General features: G+C 38.3%; 1 protein-coding gene across 1 annotated transcript in view; it reads left to right on the forward strand.

Annotated features, from left to right (window-relative positions):
* Positions 1–14,522, forward strand: part of cep170ba (centrosomal protein 170Ba) — a 49,878-nt gene extending 35,356 nt beyond the window's left edge. The window contains exons 11-20 of the mRNA XM_088925388.1: positions 46–184; positions 834–2,597; positions 5,584–5,821; positions 6,442–6,601; positions 7,227–7,265; positions 7,503–7,640; positions 7,843–7,931; positions 8,457–8,550; positions 9,352–9,403; positions 10,544–14,522. Coding sequence (XP_088781514.1) covers positions 46–184; positions 834–2,597; positions 5,584–5,821; positions 6,442–6,601; positions 7,227–7,265; positions 7,503–7,640; positions 7,843–7,931; positions 8,457–8,550; positions 9,352–9,403; positions 10,544–10,743 — 2,913 coding nt within the window. The 3' untranslated portion in view covers positions 10,744–14,522. The remainder of the gene's footprint in view (positions 1–45; positions 185–833; positions 2,598–5,583; positions 5,822–6,441; positions 6,602–7,226; positions 7,266–7,502; positions 7,641–7,842; positions 7,932–8,456; positions 8,551–9,351; positions 9,404–10,543) is intronic.
* The last annotated feature ends 737 nt before the right edge of the window (positions 14,523–15,259 follow it).

Raw genomic sequence — 15,259 nt, forward strand, 5'->3', positions numbered from 1 at the left:
CCAGTTCAGAGTTGTCAGTGACCACAGTTGGTGTTGCTGTTGCAGATGCGACCAGTTGGCCCTGTGGGTGTCGGGGGTCCCAAGTGGGTCTCTCGGTGGGCTAGTCTGGCAGACAGCTACAGTGAATCTGGGTCCGCAGGGGGTCACGTAGATGCAAAGCATCAAGGAGAAGTGGCTGAAGGAGGTGAGAGGTCAAAGACGAGACAAGATTGCAATTTGTGTCGGTTGCCACAATTTATTCATGCCTATTTCTGTAAAATAAAATATACCTTCCTGAAGCATTTTAAAAAGAGATGATACAAAGAGCAATGCTAAAGGAAATGGCTCTGGAATCTTTCCAGTCTTCTAATGTTCCACAATGGAATTTTTAAAATATTGAATTAAAATATTGTACAGCTGTTAGTTGTGTTATTTCAAGCACCAGTTGAGTGAAATATTGACGGCTTGAAAGGCAGTTATTGCAATAGTCATTATTTGTAGAAAAGTCTCATAACAAGAGTTTTTCCCCATTTGTAATGAGTAATGAAAAAAAATACCAAAATGCTTTTTGCAATATGGTTGAATATTCTAAAATCTGGCCCACTACTTACTCTCATGATGAACAACTATGTTGAAAACAAACATAATGCATAGAAAGTAGTTGTTCTACATGTGAGGATTCCAGAAATCTTTTTTTTTGCCTTCCACCACAGTGTCCCCTCCTAGTACATTAAACATGTCAGTCTTGACTTATGTAAATTAGCTTTATCTAACTAACCTATTGCAAATTGGAATTTGACAGTTACAGGTGATGCACGCTTTTGCTGAAATGTTGTGCTTGTTTCTCTATGTAGAAGGGCAAATCATCCACCAAGCCGTGTCTGTCCGAATTATCGAAAACACTGATTCTGAGAGCAGCCAGGGTTCAAGAACAAGAAGGCTCCTTCCACAAGTGCCACCAACAGACAAGCCAGAAAGCCCTACACCCAGCATTCTCATCAGGCATGAGCCTAACACTGGCTATGAGACACCCGAGAGGGGCTCCAGCACTCCCAGACAGCAGGAAACTGCCCAAAGGCTGTGTGTTCAGGATGACCTGGACCCTGACAGTCTGAGTGATGCCAGCAAGTCAGACGATGGCTCTATAGTGGAAAGGAGCAGGAAGCGCAGAACAGGGAGAACAATTGATGAAGCCAAGCAGAGTAAATCTTGGGGTGATAAAAGTGGCAGTCAGAGTAGAGTGGAAGAAAAGATCTCTGCTTCAACAAAATCCACATCCTTTTACATTGGGACAGAAGAGACCCCTTCCAAACCAGACACAAAACATAGTACAGTCCTCACTCACGCTGAGAGAGATCATGACATCTCCTCCTCCAAGCCTTCTGCAACAACAGTTTTAATAAAGCCTTTAAGGAGCCAAGACACCCCAAAGCCAGTCAAACCAATTCCCTCAGCCCATAAAAGTCATTCCCAGGAGAAAGAAGCCCTGCCTACAATAGAGCCCTCTATTTCATTTGTCAGACAGGAAAGCTTCACCAAAGACAGACCCAGTGATGATATCCAGATCAACAAGCTTCCTCACATCTCTAGCCACCCAGCTTTGAAGGATCTAAGTGTAGGGGATGCCTTCAGGACAGAATGCAACCAGGACACTCAATCTTTCCTCAAGGAAACAGAAAATGCTCTGGCAGCTCTAGAAGCCAAATTCCAGGCGCAGGGTCATGGCCAAAGTCAGAAACAAGACAGGTCCAGTAATTGCTTGGAAGACTCTTTGTCTGGAGAGTCTGATGTAGATACAGCCAGTACTGTGAGCCTCGTTAGCAGCAAAAATGCTCCCAGCACAGCGCCAAAAAAGAGTTCTGTCATAACTAGTCTCCAAAAGGAGAAATCATCGTCAACTCCTTCCATCCAGGACCAGGGTAGACAGCCCACTGCACGTGAACGACTTTCTGAGAAGCGCAGGACCAATGTAACAGATAACTCTAACAAGATGGAGTACACCAAGCGGTTCCAGCTGCGCCGCAGCACAGGGAATAGGGGTTCTCTGGACTTCACAGAAGACCTTCAGAGCCAGAGTCTTCCCTATTGGCCCGATGCCGTTTCCTCAGACCATGAGTCCAGCTCTCGGCCAACCGCACGGAAAAAGCTCACGACTCCACTGCAGAAGGAAGACTCCAGCAAATCATCAAAAGGACCCGTCTTCCAAGCACTCACTCGTTCGAACAGTCTGTCTGCTCCACGGCCAACCAGGGCCTCTATGCTACGCCGGGCCCGCCTGGGAGAGGCCAGCGATAACGAAAGTGCGGAGACAGACAGGGCATCTCTCAACTCGGACGTCAACGCGCCTGTAAAATCTCAGGCAGACACTAAAAAGCTGTCTCGTTTAGACATTCTGGCCATGCCTCGCAAGAGAACAGGTTCCTTTACCACTCCCAGTGACACAGAGTCTTCAACACCAAGGTCAGGCTTCTCGAACCGGAGCATCGAGGCCAGTAACTCTGTCCGCAAGGCAGCCGTTCCGGAGCCCAAGCCTGGTCCTAGAAGGACCACTGGGACAACAGGAAAACAGCCCATAACCAGGGCACGCTCCAGCAGTGCCAAATACTCCAGTTCGTCCAGTGAGTAGCTTCGCAAGTTAACCATTGTCCCGATGCTGGTGAAATTTGTTTGTTTTGTTGGCTCATTCAAGTGCAGTATGCAGTTCTTAAAACTTTTAAGAACTTTTAAAGATGTTAAAAAATGTCTGCATATGAAGCACCTTGTTCTTTTCAGAAGACCTTCTGTACAAAGTAATAGTACTCCGTTGTGATCTGTAACAGCGAATGGAAGCTGAATGCATTTCATAACGTTGAATAAGACAAAGTCTGAAATTTTCTTTCCAGTAACTGTCTTTTATTTTTAGGTAGTCTTAGCTAAGTTAAAGATGATTTCAAAAAAAAAAAACAACAAAAACAAATCATAGCTCAGTAGTATGTAAATTCCTTTACAAGGCATATGTTTTGCTATTCAGAATGAATTGGTTTAAAGTTAAAAAGGTGTTTTCACATTGGTGACTAACATCTCCAGGGTAGTCTTACACCTTGTTTCCATTAAGCAAGAGTTTAGCAGTAGGAGAATATATTTCTTTAAAAATTGGATCTATCTGTGGCAAGGTTGATCACAGTTTCTCTGCCAATAGATACAAGGAATACAAAAAAGACCGAGCACCTGCTAACAGTAACAAGGCCTTTGACAATGTCTCTTTCTCAAAGTACATACAGTTTAAAATAATGTTTGAATTTGCAAGTTACTTCAGAAATGATTTCCTTAGCTTTTTTAAAATAAATTGTGTAATTCTCATAATACAACAATGGAAACAATGTGATAAGATTTTTTTTCTGTGGATATTTCTGCACAGTCCCCCAACAATACAGTACTAACTTTAGTTAGTACCTTGATAGCAAGATCAAAGAAACTAACCAAAGCTGATTGCACCAGTTTGAATTAAATCCAAAAACAAACTTTGGTACTATTAGTTAATCGTGAGTATGTGTTAATCACATTTGTACTACACTACTTCCATAAACTGTTGTAGGATTACTTAATCTTGGATTAATCTAATAATCATCTTTAAAATTTATTCTTAATGGAAACATTAAGGGCTTTTTTATATCTTATCACGAATTACAAACTATAAATTCACCCACCATAAAGGAACATTTACATTTAAACATGAATTACTTACAATCCAAATTTGACTCCAAAACCTGTTTTTACAATTTGTGTAAACTGATAGAAATGTTATCTGGGTTGTGGTTGTCGCTAAGAGCCAGATGTACCTGAAACACACGTACCACAATGTTTTGTTTTTGATGCAGCAGTTCACAAAGTAAACATTCCGTTGAGAGAAAAACATAATGAACAGCCTCAGTATACTAAAATATCTGTTATGACACCTTAGCAAAATGAGCAAATTGTAAATATTGCAGTGTTCTCCAAATACAAATAAGTAATAGCGTAATTGCATATAGCCTTGTGTGTTTACAAGCTCAACGTGATACCTGGTCACAACTTTATGATTACAGATTTTGTATCACATACCATTTGAACATTCATAAAACAGGTGGATTTCCTATTTGTTGTACACATGCACTTGGAATGAGCTGTAGGGCTTAGCAACACATGTACAGTATCATGCTGTATATGTATATATATAACTGATATTTTTGGGAAGTCAGAATTGGGCAGTTGTTTTAGCGATTGTGCTTTTAGGGAAAGCAATAGTTGCCTCACTATGAAAATGCAGACTGGAAGATACCTACAGTTACTGCCAAAATATCGTAAAATTAGCAGGACCTCAGCATACAAGGTGGCTAATCTTGTCCCCACCATAGGGATACTATCGCTTCTATGAGTGAGAAGCTCCTACATATATTTTAGATAATCCAATAGCTCAATAATTGTGTGCCTGGCAAGTCTGTTCCTATACCAGAATTTGATCCTAAATTATGTAGTATAGCATGAATACAAACTATTTTTTTCTTATCCTACAATTCGTTTGTTTTTGGTGAAGACAGTATTCCCAGCTTGCTATAGTTTTATCAGCTATAGTTAATAGACTGTTTTCCCAAATTCTGTGACAGTTTAAAACAGGCTTTTAAATATTCTTAACAAACTGGTGCAACTTTAAGTTTAGTCATTTCTGGCAATTTTAGTACAGCTTTAGTACATTCAGTATATCATTTTAGTATAACAGTCATCAAACTCAAATACTAATTATCCTCCATTTTTTTAAAAAACCTCACAAATATCATCGCACTTGTTTACTGCACCCCCCAGTACTTTTTACTTTTTTTGCGACCAAACCAGTCACATAAAAGTCTAAAGTGATGGCTGATGTTTTCAATAAGGGCCAAATATACTGAAGAATGGGTAGAAGTTGTTAATCTATCTGGCCGCCCTTTGTGTCCATTAATATACTGATATTTAGTCGTTTTCAAATTATACAAATCTCATTTGCAAGTGTGATTTTAATTGGGGTTATTCTTATTTTGATTTAATTAATGAAGTGTTCATTCGAGGCGAAACTTAAACTTTGTGAAACCTGAGGAATGTTAGGAGTTTGATCGAAACCTAACCATTGTACACTTATTGATAAGACTCTCCCAGTCCTTCATGCTACAGTAGGTCCAGTACTTAACAGTATGAATTTAAATAATTTATTGAATAATTAACAATCATTTCTGCAGTTGTCCATAGTGGCCATAATGATTTATTGTTAAGAAAATAAAATCTGATTTCTTTTTACATGCATACAGTATATTATTTTTCTGCATCACTAGTGAAACTGTGACATTGCATTGCATTAAAAATTCACTAGAACAGTTTTAATTGAAGTACAGTATGTCAGCCATGTTGTGTAAATGGAGTTTCAGTCCTCAATGAGCACTTCACAATTACATGTGCGAAAGGTCTTCTCTCTCCCTCTCCTACCCTAACACAACAGGAGACTGGTGTTTGGGTTCCATGGTGTTCTCTCATGTCCTTTCTTCTTTCCCACTTCACACCTTTCCACCCCTCTATGCCCCCCAACCCCACTTCCCGAAAACCAATTCATTCCTGAAGGCTCCAGAAGACGGCAGAAGGGCTCAGATTACACGTCCACCTCAGAGGAGGAGTACGACTCCAACCACGGCTCCTCTAAACATAAACGCTCCCATGCTTCAACAGCCACTCAAACCGCAAGAACTCAGCCCGCAGGGTCAGCCAGACAGAAGTACAGCTCCAGGGAGACCGAGGAGGAGGAGGATAACGAGGCCGATCCCTACCAGCACTGGTCCACACACAGCGCTGAGATAGCGAGGTACCACGGAGCCAGTAAAGACACTGAGTTGCAAATGAGCGGAGTCTTTTATTCTGCTGAGCAAATGGCACGGTTTGAATTTTTCACACTTGCTGGAATACTCATGGCTCAATCTAAATTTGCTCTGTATTTAATAGTATACTAGTCATGCACTTAGAGGTAGGAGCCTGCAAGTGCTTCTTAGCCAGTCAGATTTGAAGGGCTCACTTTTGAGTAAGGTTTCAATCTCCAAAGTAAATATAAATTTGTATGCAAATGATTTATGCAAATTTTATACAAAAATTGTATAAATTACAAATTTCTACCTACTAGAAGTAGTGATATTACCAACTTGCTGTTATAACCCTTTAAGAACCTTTGAGTAGTACTCGGAAACTGCCATGAATATTAAGTGTCCCAGGAAAATGGTAGAATTGTTGTTTTCCTATAGTTCCTCTGAGACTGTGATGTAGGTATTACATTCATCTAGACTGTTCCTCAGGCCTTGGATCATATATGATGTGTTGTTGCATTTTCTTGCAATTATGTGTTTGATCACTGTATGATTTTTTTGCCATCGAGTTCCGCTTGCGATTGCTGGTCACCGGAGCAGTGTTTTCGGCTGTGTCTGCCCCACGCAGGCTGAGTCAGGACCTGGCCAAAGATCTCGCGATCCTGGCCAGAGAGATTCACGACGTGGCCGGAGACGCCGACTCCCAGAGCTCCTCGGGGACAGGGCCCAGCACCTCTCTCAGCTCCGTGCCCAACACCCCTGCCTCCACCATCTCTGCCAGAGAAGAGGTATGGCACTGGCTCGGGCACGCCACTTCGACTAGCTCCTTCATTTGACCAACCTTTCTGTTTATGGACATTTCATTGAATTTTTTTCCATTTCAGTTATGTTTATAATCTGTATTAAAACACATTGTAAATTTCATTTTGAAAAGTCTTGGTAAAAGCCAGAGTTTAAATGTAAAACAGGTTACCAAATTCTGTACTGCACGCTGTCCAGATTGGTGTCTGATGGTGGATTTCAAAGTTTTCTGAAATTTGATTTAATTTTCTTTCAAAGGCATCGCACTTTTGGTCAGTTGTCTGCTGAATGGTATTTCGTATATTTGGCATGTAATGGTGAAATATGAAATTCGGAGCAGTTTAAGCACATTGAGGGTGAGAAGGTGCTGCCATGACGCAAAGTTTGAAAATCATCCACAGACAACAAATGATATCAGTTAGACATCTTTGTTTTGGAAAAGTTCTGTACAGTATGAGACTTATTAGAAAATACACCACACTTTGCGTAGTAGTTTTAAAATTACAATAGGTCATTGACAGAATGTGGTAAATTGACACCTTGAGTAATTCATGTTTGTCTTCTGCTGTTGTTTGCTTGATATAGATTTTTTTTTTCTCTCCTTATATACAGAAAACATTTCCATCTCCCCGAGCAGTCCGTTCATCCCAGGTGCATAATCCATTTCTACATTTTGCTTCATCTTTTCTTCCTTCTGTGACCTTCTTTCTAAGTATTGGCAGGGACCTATTTTCTCCAAGTTCAACTACTTTTCATAACTAAAAATTAATAAGCACTGAACATAAAAGGATGCATAACACAAGAAAACAATGATTATGCTTGTGCTAGGCTGTCTTCAGTTTCATACTCCTTAAGACTTCTTCAGCTTTTGTCTTTGTTGCCTTTCAGTTGGTCCAACACATCCCAGAGGCCAGTCTGAACTTCCAGAAAGTCCCTCCTGGTTCAGCTGGAGTTAAGAAGGAAGTTGACCAGAATATGAATGATCAAGACATCAACTCGAAGCGCCGAGCATGGAATAGGGAAGAGGTGATTAATTTAGGTTCTTTTTGGAGTTTAACAACAGGATCCCATTTTAAAGGAAACTGCGTTCCTTCTAGCATTCATATAACACTAAAATTTCAGTGGTAAGGCTATGTAGTCAGATAATCATTTTGTCTAGATCATGGAATTAAAGTAGAGCAGATGATGAATGCTTAATTGTATTAGTAATACATATTTTTGTTTCCAGGTTATTTTGGACAACCTGATGTTAAACCCTGTTTCACAGCTCTCTCAGGCTATCCGGGAAAATACTGAGCAACTGGCTGAGAAAATGAAGTGAGCTATACTGTGTTTGTCCTCCTTTGTAATTACAAAAGGTTTCTTATACATTATTGAATTAATGTCCAAAATAAATAATAATTTTCAACAGATACCTGTTGATCTGTGCATTAGGTTTGTGTATATCTTAATTTACCTAGTATTTTCTGTGTTGATGGAGTTTCTGTTCTGTCAGTTAAATCAGAACTGAGGTACCAGAAAAGACTGTATAAGAGTCTGTGACTCTTTTACAGTATATATGCAATTTGTGATCTCCCTTGGTGAATACTGCAGTATCATCCATGATAAACACTTCTTAAGAGTTTCTACCTTTATTTACATGTTGCAGAAATAAGTAGGTTTTTGAGAAGTAGATTCAAAATTAGAAATCTGTCATTGGACTATACAATTAAAGCTACCAGCCATTTATTAAAAATGAATACTAACCTCTGAGCAGTTATAGACCTAAGGTGTAGGTAATGTGTAATTTGCCTGTCTAATTAATGTAAACATTAATTTTTTTTCTGATTGGAATCTTGTCAGGATTTTATTTCAGAACAAGATGGAAAGCTGGGAGGAAATTGAAGCAAAAATTAACTCTGAAAATGAAGTCCCGATCCTGAAAACATCTAACAAGGTTACCATCTTTTTTTCCAGATTTAAAGGCAGCCTGAAATTAGACCTAACTGAGGCTCGCTCCTTTTCAATTGTTTTTAATTTGTAGAGAAATACCATAGTTAACCACAGGGCTTTAAATTATTTTTTTAATTGTTCATTTAGTCTTTTTTAAAATCACTTCAGTACAGTTCTATGACTGATGAACTTATCAGTTCAATACATCTGTGCCACTACAGTTTGAAAACAAGGCGAAGGTACTGGACCTACTGAGGTGATCCTCTACCTCCCAGGAAGAGGCCTGACTATTAGGAAATAAAGAATATTTTCTGTTTTCTCTAGGCTAGTTTGCTGATTGAAGTAGCACATCTCATTCTTTGTGCAGCCTCTCTCATAGATAGGATGTTTTCAACAAATGCCAACCAGGTGGACTCTATTAGTCCAGTAGAACATGGTTATCATTCATTGTTATAATTGTTATACTGTATATTCATTGTTATAGCATTGTGTTATGTCATGGCTATTTATATAGTTTTCTAATCAACACATTTTTTAGATTTTAACCCTGGTCATTTGCCAGACACTGACTACATGTAAATCACATTACTTGAGCTCAGTAGATTATTAATTCTATTCAAAAATTAATAAACCCATTGAAAATAATATTGTGTTCTGTTCCGTGTGCTCCTGGTGTAAAACATGGAATGTTGTGTTTTTAATTTTCATCACTGTGTTAAAACAAAAAGTGGAACACATTCCATATGCTGTACTGTATGTATCTTTTCTCCCTTATACAGCAAGTGTCTATTATTTTTCTTTTCAGGAAATCAGCTCTATTCTAAAGGAACTAAGAAGAGTTCAGAAACAACTGGAAGGTCAGTGCTGCACATCCGTTCTCACTTTTTTCTCTGTGTACTGTAAATAACAAAGGGCAGAGGCTTATTGGACAGAAGAGTTTGTAGTCTTTACTTTTAACATTTTCCTGTGAGAGAATCTACTGTTGATTTTGTTATAGAGGTAGGCTTGCAAAATAAATATTAAGAGCTAACTGCACTATATAAAACTCACTATCTTTGTGTTTGAGTGCCTGTGCTTTATGCAGCTGCCAATTGGCAGTACGTTTGGCACATAGATGTACAACAGAAGGTTTTAGAAAATTTGTGGATCCATGTATTACAATAAATGCGCATAGTAGCATAGTGCGAATTTCTGTTCTTTTTTGTTAAAAGTTTTGATTGCAACTATGACGTTCTTATTTCTAAAGTAATTTGTAAAGATTGGAATTTGTAAATTTGTAAAGTAATGGAAAGATTTTTCGAAATTACATTTTGTTTTTTCTCCTTAACTAAGCTTGCAAGTGTGTATGTTACAATCCGTACATACTTTGAAAAAAAAAGCCACATTTGTTGTCTTGACAATCAGCACTATAATTGGCACATAGATGCAGAATTATGACAACATTTAAGAAAAAAACAAAAATCGCCCAGATCCGTGCGTTCATAAATGTGTAATGTGTTTCTTGCTAAAAATTGCCACATTTACAGTAAGTTTGTTAATTTTCTTTACCTAACTCAGTTGCATTCAAAGTCCGTTTTCTTTTATCAAAAAATGAACTGCATGGAAATTAATATTGGTTTACAGAACTAAGTGAAAATTTAATTGAAAAGGAATCTATTTGTTCTGCAGAGAAAGAAACTGGAACAGGTGTGATTTTTTTTTACAAACAGCAAACTACAATGGAATTGCAGAAGGGATGAAAATAGCAAAAATAAACTGCTGAGTTTAGCCCATTTAAATAGCAGGCAGCAGTTCAGGTTATATGATTGTTTTTATATATATCACCTCTCTCCAGGTGAATGTAATTCGTTTTTTTTTAAATCAAATTGATTTCTACTTCATAGAATGTCTTAGAAGTTAAATGCACTCTGTGTTTCTTAAATCTTTGTAGAGGAGTGTAATGGCCGACACAGTGGTGCAGTTGGGGTGAGATTGACAAGCCTTGTGACTTTTTGCAGTTATCAACACTATCATTGACCCCAGCGGTAATCCAGAGCTTGGAAACAGACTTGGGGCCGTGTCAGCCGGAGCAAAAGGCAGAACTCTTTCCAGACCCACAACGCAGCTCCAAGGCGGCATCCAGCAAGGGGGAGGTGGAAACGTCAACGAACGGGCCAAGAGGGGAGAGCGTGCCGACGACGATAGCTACGCAGGCTGAGCGTTTGTCCGACCCAGCTGGGCGGCACCTGTGATGGATGTATACGTGGTGTCTGTGTGATGAGCGAATGACTGTGTGGATCGAACTGTAACAGAATACTGCTGTATGAACTGCTGACACGTTGCACAACAACAATAAAGAACAAAATTAGCTTGCTTTAATGAATGGATTGTAAAAGAATGTACATTTGCCTTGTTTCTTGATAGGCAAGTCTTATCACTGTGGAGCAGCACATATTTAGTCCGCATTAAGGCCAGGTTGCCAGGAATGGGGAAGGAGGGATGGGCAAAGTGGAGAAAATAAAAAATCCTGTCAGGAAGCAGGTATTTTTCGTGCCATACTTTTTTTGATAAAGAAATGTCACAAGCAACACAAATTAAAAAGCAGCGTTTTTTTTCAGGCATATAACATAGCCTAAACTATTGAGCTGCTGCACATATCGGACTTTTTGTACCAGGCCAAAACGCTCTGCAAACTAACAGCTTTCGTCTCATTCATGGACACTACATTTTGTCACGTCTAAAATGGTGGTGGCGATTGTCTAATTTGTGTAATAAATAGGTGTTCCCTTTTTGTTTGCCAGCAAGACCCTTTAGGGGCTGCTTGATAAAAGACCATCTGAATGTTAGAGCTTTCTGTAGGTTCAATTTAGCTTTTTTTGTCTTGTTTGAAAAAGGGTGTTGAACTGTTAAATTCAATGCTTCTATGAGGAACAGGCAAAAAAATATCAAGAACTGCAATAAGTAATGCATACTTTGATTCTGGTTGTAGTTTCTGGCAGCATTTCGCACAGTGAAATCACAGTTGAATCATGATGGAAGCATTGGAAAGCTGATGTTTGTTTTCTTACCCTTGAAACTTTCATGTCACAGCTTTGTGGTGTTATCTAGGTTGTATACATTTGTTTTCCACTGAGATCTAGTGTTGTAGACACAGACCTTCTCGGATCTCTTTCCAATACCTGCTGCTTCAGAAATCACAAATTTTCACTTGTTCCGCCAAGTATTTTAAGTACCTGCAAGTATTTCAAGGAAAAAAATGGTTGTACCAGTTGCAGCTCACTGTATAAAGGAGAAAATGATTTTCTAATGTACCTATTACTACATTCTGGAAACTTAAATGAATTAATTCATTAGCATTGAAAAGCAAACCATTGTTAAAATAAAAAAGAGAGTATGTTTATATTGCTGCACCAAAACTGTATGATCTGTCGTGGAATATGTGTATGCAGTGCGTTTACCAGGTTTGTAAATTCAAATATGAGCTTCATGCTAGTGTTATGGTGTCTTCAGAAAATCTGCCTTCCACTGTTTTTAATGTTGAATTTGGTGGAGTGTTTTCTTAAACATTTGGAAGGACATTATTCTGTGTACATCTTGAGTTCCTTCTTAGTGCTGTGGGTATTATTATATTTCTGTTGTCGTTTGGCTTTCATGTCTATTAATTTTGAACATTGAACAATCTTCAAAGAATATTAAACATCTAGCTTCCTGAGCTTTTTTTTTCTAGAAGTATGAAAGCTTTAATATACAAAATAAATGCATAAATTTACTTTGAATGGAAATGCGAGAGATCTTTTGCCAAAAGAGCAATTGGTAACAATTAACTATAAATGCCACTATAAACAGTACTACAGATGAAGGTGAAAAAACAAATCAACTTCCTGTTCAGAAGCTGTTCAGTTTGTTTTTCTTGAACTGTTACAGTTCCTTTTGCCACACAGAGAAGCAGCTTCTTGGGGTTGATGTATTTCTAGCATTTCTGCTCTATTTGCTTTTGCAGGTCTAATGATTAAACCAGCGCAAGCTTCACAACTTTCCACAATTTAAGTTTCTTGAAGATCTACAGCTAGGTGATTTTAGTTCTTTACCACAAAATTACTACTTGAGTATCTTATGCCCTTAACAGCTGAGCAAAGGTTAAGAAAAAGACTTGGTATAACCCCATAAGCAGTAGAATTTTGCAACCTATAGCTCTTCTTAGGTAATAAAGGTATAAAAATAATAGAGAATATATAACAAATTCAACATGTTTTGAACATGTTTTAAGCACTTGCAACACCTTCTTTGGCCCTTTGTGGTGGTGTGGTCTCTTACTTGTACATTAATCTGTTATAGAATGTGTAAATGTAATGTTTTTGGAATGCTTTCACATTCACAGCTTCGCCTTCAATACACTTTTCAGAAAAACTGCTTTACTCCCCAAAGTGTCATACAGTATGTAACGGTGAAGTTGAGCCTTTGATTCTCTTTTGGATTTTTTTCTCTTGCTTCCATCTTCGTTACTGCAGTTTACTTTCTGTGTTCAACAAAAGAAATCTGGTCCTGAAATTCTATCAGTTCTTGCTTTTGCTTTTTTCTGTAAAATGTATCACAAGGTACAGTCGTAATCAAGGAACGGGGGTCAGTTCATTCAGAAAGCTTGTTCTGGAATGTGATATTTGAATGTCTTTTAGCAGAAGAATGATGGTACGGAATCTCTTTTCTACTGATTGCTCTCAGTCCAGCACTAGTGGTTTATTTAAAACTTTACCACAGTAGCATTAAACCAAAGAGCATGATGCCATCAGTCGTGCATCTGCCTTAATCTGAGCAGTATTCCTGACTATTGGAAACAGTTCTGTTGTGTGACTCTTCCTTTTTCATTGTTACTCCTGGTATCACGAGTTTCTGTATATCTAAAGAGTGGGTACAACATGCTTATTGTCAGCGCAGCTCTACATGAGCAAGTATTAGCTAAATCGAAATCTTTTATACTAAGTAGGAAGGAACTTGCATTCAGTAAATTAAAATTCTTTGCGGTTTTATCATTTATCATCCTGTAATTACACATGCATTGGAAGAAAAAGTGGCTGTATATGAGTTTACCTCCTTGACAGTCACATATCTTTTATAGGTTACCTGCCCCAAACACACACATACTGTACCATCAAACCTCCTTCTCCAACTTTGCTTGCACTACTTTAAAAAGCCACTGTGTCCTTCAGTTGTTGTTGTTGCTGTTGTCTTCAAGAAAAAAAGATTGTATATGGTGAATGCTCCTAAAAAAATAGAACATAAGACTATTTTGTGAAAACGCTTGTGTACCTTGTTTAGTTTCTTTAGGTAATACTGAAGTCTATTAGACAGTTCACCACATGTGCACTTTCATTTGAGAGTCCTTAAGATGAGAGGTGCTGTGAGAACAGCAGAAGACTTCTGAAACCAGACTTTCATCACAGATGTACCACTACACTATTTGCAAATAGGCTGTTTAGGAAACATGCACAGTGTTATGTTATTGTAGTAGAACCTGTAATTTGTTTGTTTCTTAAACCGTTTTTAAGGGTGCACTGGAGTTTTCTGAATTGTTGCAAGCCTCCAGAAACGTATGCCGTTATCGTAAATGGTGACCTGTTGATAGGGCCCTGTGCTCATTTGTGGCCGTCTTAACATCTGATTGCTGTGACATTGACGCTGCTGCTAATATGCGATGTTTTCACTGGGTCATTTTTTTTGTTCCTTTATATTCGTTTCTTCTTTGCATGTGGCACAAATTGAATCTGTATACAGAAGAAGAAAAAAAAATGGACATCTTTTATCACTTGAATTTTCAGTCACTTCTGTAATTGTGTTTTCCACAGAAGATGTAATTTATTTGTCATTTTGAGTTCTTCCAGATTTTTTTATTATTTTGAAATTTTTAATCAGTTTAAAGATGCTATACATATCATTTTATGCATACTTTTAGTAAATATTTGATTTTATTGTCAAATTTTGATTTATAATAAATGGTTCTCAATCATTAAGCTAAGGTGTTATTTGTGGTGGTATTAATCATATACTGTATAGTACAAATCAGATAATTTATAACTGCACCATTCGGTTATTGGGGAAAATGACTTTTTTAACAGGTGCATTAATATTTTACTGAACAGACGTGACATGGGTAAATTCACAAAAAAATTGTTTTCATTAACACAGACACTGCTGTGCACACACATTTTAGTAGCATGTGTGGCCAGCATTTGAAGTAATGCAAGCTGTACATTTGCAATGTCTACTTTGCACCAGGTTGCAGCTGTCTTCTGACCAAGTCTGGATATCTGTCCGGACAAAACGTGTTCACTGATCTCCGAGAACCTAGATGCCCCAGCACATTCAGGTTTATCCCACCAATAGACAATGGGGCTCAAGCATGGCAAGTAGGACATACACAGCTTAACTGTCACATGCTCTCACACTAAAGTAATAGTTGTATGTTTAACATGAGGACATGCAATGGACGTTCCTGCTGGAATCTTATGCTAGTTTAACCCCACTGGAAGGGATGCATGTTAGGTCCCAGAATGTGATCATATTAGTTACATATAATCAGATAGCTATGTCAATCACTACAAAAGGGGTATTTAGCAACTGGTCTTTTCATCCCAGATCATCACACTTGTTCCTCTTCATAGATCTTGCAAGGTATTGTCTACCAGGTCATAGCCTAACACTGTGAACCCCTGGCACAGTGGGTAAAACAGCTCTAGCTT

This window comes from Atractosteus spatula, chromosome 9 (genome assembly GCF_055471065.1).
Source record: "Atractosteus spatula isolate fAtrSpa1 chromosome 9, fAtrSpa1.hap1, whole genome shotgun sequence".
NCBI lineage: Eukaryota > Metazoa > Chordata > Actinopteri > Semionotiformes > Lepisosteidae > Atractosteus > Atractosteus spatula.